The sequence below is a fragment of the Camellia sinensis genome, chromosome 3 (assembly GCF_055761805.1).
Source record: "Camellia sinensis isolate YWXY chromosome 3, ASM5576180v1, whole genome shotgun sequence".
NCBI classification, from domain to species: domain Eukaryota; kingdom Viridiplantae; phylum Streptophyta; class Magnoliopsida; order Ericales; family Theaceae; genus Camellia; species Camellia sinensis.
This window is the reverse complement of record NC_138963.1, coordinates 143,414,223-143,423,459: the sequence shown is the minus strand read 5'-3', so window position 1 is coordinate 143,423,459 and position 9,237 is coordinate 143,414,223. Positions and strand designations below refer to the sequence as shown.

The following is a 9,237-nucleotide window of genomic DNA, read 5'->3' as shown; positions in this document are numbered from 1 at the left end:
GTGCATTCTTTTCAATCTGCTTAAATTCAGATGGGAAGCTATTTGACCCAACTCGATTTGCTAATACTCCTAAGAAAATGAAATTATACTTTTTATGTTAAAAAATATATTTTATTTTGTAATTATATTTGTTATTTATAAAATATGAAAGTTTTGCTTTTATTTTTATTATAAAAAATGAATAATCAAAAAATTTGAGTACAAAATAATAAAGAATTACGTTAAAATATTTCAATCTGAGGCAGTAAAGTCCAAACCGCTGCATGGTCCACCAATTTGCTTCCACTAATTAAACAGATGGATGTAGATTTATTTTTCTCAATCTATCCAAGTTCAAAGAGATAACAGATGAGAGTCCATTCGACCTAACCCGGTTTGCAAGCACCTTTAATTTTACCCCTTCATTTATGAACTTGTATGTATTCATCCTCTGACTTATTGAAAATCGTACAAATACATTTATTCTGGAGATGATTTGAAGAGGATCTAAAGAGAGTGTAAGTGATATATTTTTTTATAATTGAGGGAATCAAAATGTACAAGTTCACAGATGTGTGGACCGATTTCCGCAATAGAGTAAGATGGAATTTCGTGGATGAACCCTGGTGCACCCATGGGTGAAGGCCTGCACAAGGAACAAACAGTTTAGCTGCCCAACCGAGGGTTGGTCGGAAACCCCTCCGACGGTCGAGTCAGTACCAGAGTTTGGTATAGTGAAAGTAGAATAGACGAGTCAGTTTAGAGTGTTCAGAGGTCGATCCCCCCTCAAGGAGAGTGAGGGTACGTTTTATAAGAATCGTTTGACTTGTTCCTCAGGTTTCTCTCTTCGCCACCCGACACTCAACCGAAATGTTAGGTTGCTCCTCAATGGCAAGAGAAAAAAATCCGTTAAGCAATTCTGTTATTCATGGAAGATCAAGCACTCCTTCCATGTATTGGATGCGAGTTAATTTGCACGATTGGTTTGTACCATACGCTCTTATGGTTGGTTCAGTGCCTTGATTCAAGTTGGTCGTCCTCCTTAGCTACGCTCGGTCCAAGTTTGTACTTGGGCTGCGTGGTTCGGATCACTTGGTCCGTTGGGCTTAAGATCACACTTGGTCTCCATGTTTAGTACCTTGGTAGTTCTTCTCTGGTTCAAGTAAACGCTTAGCCCACACAGTTTAGGCTTTTGAACACTAGCTCGGCCCAAACTCGTGCTTGGGTTTGACGTTCTGATCGCGTAGCATTACTAGGCCCAAGCGTCATCCTTGGGCTTGCGATCTTCTTCTTGTTTTGCTTATGCTTGGTGCAGAGTTATAAATGGCGCTCTTCACTTGCCCCCTAGCTCGTGCTCGAAGTCTTCGAGTGTGAGAGGTTATAGGTGACCTCTTACTTTCTGTTGTTGATTTTGTTGCTGCCTGTCCCTCCCCATTGATTTTGGTGATTGTTAGTTGGGGCATTTCCTATTTATTATTATTATTATTATTATTATTATTTATTTTCTCACTCTAGAAACCCTATCTTGTTAGCCAAACTTTTTCATCTTCAGCAGATTCCTAACACCTTCAATGCTTGAGAGCTTCATCGCCGGTGGTGGACTTTGACGCTCCCTTGCCGCTAGTTCGCTACTCGCCGCCGATGGGTTCCATCATTGCACCACTGTTTCGTTACCAGTAAGCTTTCCCTACCGATATTATGTGTTGTTCTTCATCATTTGAGCTTTGTTGTCCAGTTGTTGCTTGCTTTCCAACTATTTTCTTTAATTAGGACGTTGTTTTGGGGATTCCCATGGTAACCCCTATTTGCCAATAATTTGGACTTCAATGATTGTGACCTTGCTTCTTCTTTTTTTTTTCTTTTTTTTTTTTGTGGTTGCTTGCACAATTTTGATTTCAACTCCCAGAGGGTTTGTTTGGCTATTTGTGAATCTGCACAACAAATTTTGATTTCTCTATGGATCTTGTCGCTTCATAGCTTGCAGCATTGGTTTGGTATTGTAAGTCCGTCAAATTTCCCTCGCCACTTACTTTGCCTCTTCTTGTTATTTGCTGTTGGTTTGCATTTCATTCATGGGGAAATATTGGAGTTGGGTGAATACTCAAAAGGGTATGGCTTCGTTTCGCAGAGAGTATAACATACCGGAGGATATGACCTTAACTTTGGCCAGCCTAGGTGCTAAGAGAAAAAACACTAAAAATACGACTGCTTTCACCATAGCTTGTATCATTGAAGGGAGAGTTCGATTTCCTCTTAACCCATTGCTTCGTCGCTTTTTACACCATGTTGAGCTCACTCCCATACAAATTTCCACCAACTCCTTTAGGGTGTTGTCGGGTGTGTGCGCCTTAAATCAAAGACTCGGGCTTAGTTTAGACATTTGGGATATTGTTCGTTGTTATTATATGTCTCATAGTAGTGGTGCGACATATTACATTCGTGCTTGGTCTCTTGCATACCAATTGGTGGCCGATTTTCCTAACGCGGATAAGCATGGTGATGACTTCTTTCTTGTAGCGGGAAATTGGGAATTTCCATCTAGGACCGAACATCGAACAAACTTAGTATTGAGGGTCAATGGTTGCCCAGGTCTTTATCTTGCTTTACCCTTTTTTCGCTTCTCTACTTGCCTTTGATTCCTATCATTTTTATATGATGCTTAGCGTTTTCCACTCATATATATTATTTTTTGTTTAGGGAAAGGTCGTTTCAAGCGGAGGAAAACTTTAGAAAATAGAAAGGCGATCAAAACTGCTCTTAGTTATGAGAAGCGTTCTCCTATTGAGTTGTTGGGATACGAACCTACATACAAGTTCACTATCTAGCAAAAGTCAATTCTTACTACCTATCTTCGTGAGTGGCCTGAATTGGACGAGGAGATTGAGGTTGAGCAAGTTGGTACATCCTCTTCTACCACACAAGCGTCAAGCCAATCTGAGAGCAGTAAGGGTTACTCTCCATCTCTTTCACCAACCAGCAAGGGAGAAGACATGTCGAGGAACAAAGTGTTGTTGGGTTTACAAGCTACTGTTTTTGGCACTGACCACTTCCCAATTGAGGTTACTGATCCACCGCCAACCAAACGCCCATGACCGACTGAGCAAATGTCGGGGGTAGTCTTATCTACTGCAGCCACGACCGTAACTGCCTCGATTTTGGACCGAGCGAAAGGAAAAAAGAAGGAGAAAGAAAAAGGTAATGCTGGTGTTGGACTGAAACAAAAGGCAGGGCTTGATTTGTGGGAGCCCGAGCTCAAGCATGAAGGCCAACCGATTGATACCAATGACTCAGCGGTGAGTTTGGCTACCCTAGCTTTTGATCTTTCGAAGGCTTTGCTTCTTCCACTTGATATAGCCGAGCATAAGACTCAGGCAAACAGGGACTTAGTGAAGAGTGCTTTGCAATCTATAGTAGTGGTAAGTTCTTATCTTCCTCTTTTTTAAGTTGCCACTTCTTTCAAGTGTATTTCCTCACTGGGCAAACTTATATCTCCAATGGTTTTCAGGCTAACCAAAAGACCCACCTAGCACTTGGCCGCTATGATGAGATTGAGCAGCAATTTCTTGAATTAAGAGAGCGGGTTGGTGTGGTGATTAGGGCTTTGGAGCTAGAAAAAGAGAAGTAAAAGGAGATTGAGCATACTGCTTCAAGATTGAAGCAAGGCCTTGCCATTTTTGAAAAGGCTCGGCTGTTTGCAGGTGAAGAAGGACGAAGCTCAGATAACCAAGTTGAAGGCTAAGTTGAAGATTGCAGAGGACCGTTATTAGCAGCAAGGTTGGGATGAGGCTGGTGTTGCTTATTTAACCGAGGTCCACAAAGCCAAAGATGAGATTTATGCCCAAGCTTGGAACGATGCTTTAACTGCAGCAAAGGTGCCCAATAGTTCTCCTCTTTATAAGGAGATCCCAGCTTCTTCAACAGGAAAGGGTCAACTGACCACCTAGCAGATTGTACCATCTAGTGCTTTTGCTACACTTCTTACCGTCAACTGGTTGACCCTTCCACCAGCTTCTACTGTGGTTGAACAGGGTGCTTTGGTTGTACCAAAACCTTTTGCTGATCCAACTATTGTTCGAGAGACCATGTTGCTGACCAATTCCACTGCTCCTTCAGATAGGGCTGCAAATGAACTGAGCTATTCATGAACAAGCTCGACTCAGCTCGTTAAGGGCTCGGCTCGGCTCGTTTACTAAACGAGTAGAGCTTAAGCTCGAATATTAGGCTCGTTTAGTAAACGAGCCGAGCTCGAGCTCGAGCTCGCATAAGCTCAGCTCATTTATCTTTATTTAAATTATATAATAAATATATTATTTATATATTAAATAATATATAAATATATATAAATACATCATTTATATATTAAACATATATAAATATATATAAAAATAATAATATAAATACATTTTTTATATATTAAATAATATAAACAATATTTTTTATTTAAATATTTATATTTAAATAATATAAATAATATTAAAAAAAATTATCGAGCCAAGCCGAGCCGAGCCGAGCTCGAGCCCAGTTCCTTATCGAGCCAAGCTCGAACTCAATAAATGAGCTCGATAAGTAAACGAGCCGAGCTCGAGCTAAACAAAGCTCGGCTCGGCTCGGTTCGTTTGCAGCCCTACCTTCAGATGCTCCTCAGAAATAGGTCTATCCTTTTTATGTACTTTTCTTTTAGCAACTCCCCTTGAGGAGTTTGGTTGCTTTTTGTGAATGTAAGGTTGGACTTTTTGATTTTTGTAACTCTTGCAAGATTATCGATGAGATGTTTTATGTAATTGTCAGTCTATTTGCTCTTTATCTTTGTTTTTCATGAGTAATGTATGCCTCCTAACAGAGCAAAGGCTCTGAGGCTGAGTCAACTATCTATTCGGACAGACTATGCTTCTTGCTTTTTAAAAAAGGTTTGTATGCCCTCAGCCAAGCAGATGCTCTGAGGCCGAACAGACCGTCTGTTCGGACACACCAGGCTTTTTGCCTTTAAGAAAGCTTTGTATGCCCTTCAGCTGAGTAGAGGCCCGGAGGCCGAACGGACCGTCTATTCGGATAGACTAGGCTTCTTGTCTTTAAGAGGGCTTTGTATGCCCTTCGGCCGAGCAAAGGCTCTGAGATCGAACGGACCGTCTGTTCAGATAGACCAAGCTTCTTGCCTTTAAGAGAGCTTTGTATGCCCTCCAGCTGAGTAGAGGCTCCGAGACCGAATGGACCGTCTCTTCGGACAGACCAGGCTTCTTGCCTTTAAGAAATCTTTGTATGCCCTTCGGCCGAGCAGAGGCTCCGAGACCGAACGGACCGTCTCTTTGGACAGACCAGGCTTCCTGCCTTAGAAAATTTTTTGAAAAATAAATAAATAAATAAAATATGTTGAGTTTGACCAAACACTTCGTTGCTTGGTCTTTACTTGATTCGGTTAAGTTTAGCTCATCAGTGAGCGTATCTCGACTCTCCGTTGAGCGCAAGTTGTTACAATGGACCATGCTTTCAAGTAACGATACTTGGCACAAATTCCACCAAACGATACCACTTGGCGCCCTACTCTAACCTGATATTTTCAATTTCGGGCTAGGGTGTAGGTTAAGACCTGGAACCCAATCTTGCTCAATTGTTAAGCGAAAATATGCACGACAAATAGAACATAATTTGTAGAGAAAAGTTGATTTCATTGATACTCATAAAATGGGGATTACATTTGAAAGATATTCAAGTCATAATATCACTGATAGTATTTCTTCAAATTGGCAACATTCCAAGGATGAGGAATGGGCTTGCCTTCTAGGTCGGCCAAATAGTAAGCTCTGTTGCCCAAGGCAGATGTGACTTTGTATGACCCTACCTAGTTGGGTCCGAGCTTCCTTTCTCCAGGGACCTTTTTGTGATCCACGTCCTTTCTTAGTACCAGGTCACTAGGTAGAAATTGTCTGACAAACACATTCTTATTGAAGCTTTTGGTAAGTTGTTGTTGATAGGCTGCCAAGCGAATGAAGGCGACCTCTCTGCGTTCCTCTATTAGGTCTAGAGCTTGAGCGATGGCCTCATCATTATTTGCTAGTTCGAAGCTTTCAGACCGAATTGTGGGAAGACCGACCTCCAAGGGGATGATAGCCTCCATTCTGTAAGTGAGGGAGCATGGCGTGTCTCTTGTCGATCACCTCGGTGTAGTCCTGTATGCTCATAAAACATTTGGTAGTTCTTCCACCCATTTGCGTTTAGCCTTCGTAGGTGCCTCCAATGTCTTGGAGGGCTTTGACTTGGTCGGGGTTGATCTCGATGCCTCATCTGGTCACCATATATCCCAAGAACTTCCCTGAACCTACCCTGAATGCACATTTCGAGGCGTTCAAGCGAAGCTTGTGGGTCTTCAGGATTTTGAACACTTCCTCCAAGTCTCTCAGATGGTGTTCAGTCAATTTACTCTTGACCACCATGTCATCTATATAGGCCTCCATAGTCTTGCCTAGTTGGTCCTTGAACATTTTAATAACCATTCGTTGATAGGTCGCACCAGCGTTCTTCAGGCCGAAGGGCATCATTTTGTAGCAGTAGGTTTCCCTTAGGCTAATGAATGTTGTCTTCTCTTGATCAAGGCCAAACATGGGGATTTGATGATAGCCACTATAGGCATCCAAGAAGCTCATCCGTTCATGTCCAGTAGTTGCATCTACCAGTTGGTCTATCTGTGGGAGAGGAAAGCTGTCCTTAGGACAAGGTTTGTTGAGGCTAGTGAAGTCGATGCACACCCTCCATTTTCCATTCTTTTTCTTCACCATGATGGTGTTAGACAATCATTTCGGATATTGTACCTCCCGTATGACCCCTGCCGCTAAAAGCTTGTTTACCTCTTGGACAACCACTTCCGTGTGTTCTGTGGACGACCGTCTGCTCTTTTGGACCACGAGCCGAGCTGTTGGTTGGACATTGAGTTGATGACATGCAAAGGCTGGGTCCAACCCAGGAGTCTCGTAAGCAGACCAGGCAAATACTTTGATATTCTTGTGGAGGAGAGCTAGTAACTGCTCATTCTCTCCAGCGAGAAGGGAAGTACCAAGCAGAAAGAACTTGTCTGGATCTCCTCTGTCCACTAAGATCTTTTCGAGGTCCTCCACCATCTTCTCTGTTGGTACTCTACCAACGTCTTTAAGTACAGGCTGAGCAGGTAGTTCGACCATTTGGACTTCATTGCATATTTGTTTAGACTCCATGGCGACGATGAAGTAGTGCTTCGCCCCTACTTGGTCACCCTTGATCTCCTCCACCCCATTCTTTGTTGGGAAACGGACTACCTGGTGGTAAGTGGATGGCACCGCCTCCATTGTATGAATCTAAGGTCGACCAAGGATTGCATTGTAAGGAGATGAAGTGTTGATCACCAAAAAGTTGACAGGGACCACTTTGGACTTTGTTGTGACGGACAAGGTGATCCGGTCGAGTGGCCACTCTGTCTGTCCATTGAAGCCGACTAAAGGGGAGATGGCTGAGATTAAGTGTTGCTCATCAAGACCCAACTTTTTGAAAAGGTCATGATACATAATGTCAGTGGTGCTCCTTTGATCAATTAGGACCTGTTTCACATCAAATTTGTTCGCCACACCGACGGTGACGATTAGGGCATCAATGTGGGGATGTTGGATCCCTTCTAGACCATTCTCAGAGAATACAATGTCGAGCTGAGAGGGATTTGCTTTTGTTCTGGACTTCTTAAGCAATGGTCCTACTGACATGACTTGTTGCAAGTGCGTGGCTCTCTGAATCTCACCATAAAAGGGCATTCTCCCTCTAGGGGTCGGTCATCCCATGGGTGACGTTGATCACTAGCCTTGGGACTTGGTCCTCTGTTGGAGGGGTTGGGGGCTGCCCCTGTTTTGCCCTTGCCTTCTCCATGTCAATCCATTGCTGGAGGTGGCCAATAGTGACCAAGTCTTCAAGATGCCTCTTAAGGTCTCTGCAATTCTACATCTTATGCCCTTTCTCATGATGGTAGGAGCATCGCCACTCCTGATTGCACCAAGTAGGGTCTCCCATCATCTTAAGGGGCCAAATGAAGTAGGGTTCTCTCTTGCTTTTTTCCAGGAGCCTATAGATCGGTTCCGTGAATACAATGGTAATGGCTTCATAAGATCTACTCATTTCTTCTTCGATTTCCATTATCGGGTCCTTATTTTGGCCATACCTCATTCTCTGGTCTCCCTCCTAGGCTGTTCGGCCCTATGTTTCCAAGAGGCCTTAACTCCTTCATCTGCAACTGACACTTGTACAGAGGCAGTGTCATCTTCCACATGGGGCTCGCTCCTCCATTCGGGCCCTCAACTCTTTCAAGTCAAAGGCGGGTCGTTTCTTCAACGACTACCTAAGCTTATACGAAGGGGAGAGGCCTTGTTTGAAGTATAGAGCTGCCAACGGCTCACTACTAACATCTTCTTCTAAGTCGCCATATGCTTCCTAATACCGCCGAGCGTACTTGTGTGATGACTTCTTTTTATTCTTTTGAGTATTGAACAAGGTGTCCAATACCTTCAAGATTTGGCTATTAGAAATGAACCGTACAAAGAAGGCCTCAGAAAGCTGAGCCCAATCATAGATTGATTGAGGGAGAAGCTTGTCATACCATCGGAGGCTGTGCTCACCAAGGCTAGAGACGAAAATCTTGTATATAAATGCATCATTCTGATTCCAGAGTGACATCATTTGGCGGTAATGTCTGATGTGAGTCAGGGGGTCTGAGTTCCCAGTATAGAGGATGAATTTTGATGGACTGTACTTCTGAGGAGCTTTCACCGCCTTAATCTCAGGGCAAAGGGGGGAGGAGACTAGTCGGTCCAAAGCACGACGCTCTATCTAATGAACGGACTGATCTAAATGCTCCATTTCCCTCTCTAGCCACCGCTCTGCTATCTTGTTCGATCATCGGTCGTCCCTTCAGTTGTCATTCAACCATGTCCTCAAGTCATGTGGTTACTCGTCACGACGAGGCGGAGGAGGAGAAATCACCAAATGATGACTGACGGTCTTCTGTCTCTTACAAGAGTTCTCTCGGAGATTCTTCATCCTATGGCTGGCCCCTTCATTACGTACTAAAATTGGCTAGCTACGCTCACCATGAATAGGACCGTAGTTGGACCGTTCCCGTCGTGGGGGTAGAGGTGGAATGTGTCTCCTTTGCTGCGACGGCCCTCCTCCAGACCTCTTAGGCCCCGTTTGAGGCACCATCTGTTTCTTCAACTGAGCACGCAACTCCTCAATCTCCAAACTCATTGAGTC

At 43.5% G+C, this 9,237-nt stretch overlaps 1 protein-coding gene across 1 annotated transcript; it reads right to left on the bottom strand.

Annotated features, from left to right (window-relative positions):
* Positions 1–7,301: 7,301 nt before the first annotated feature.
* LOC145821884 (uncharacterized) lies at positions 7,302–7,748 on the bottom strand. Its single transcript, XM_082918459.1, has one exon. The coding sequence runs from the start codon at positions 7,746–7,748 to the stop codon at positions 7,302–7,304; it is 447 nt and encodes a 148-aa protein (XP_082774585.1).
* Between the last annotated feature and the right edge of the window lie 1,489 nt (positions 7,749–9,237).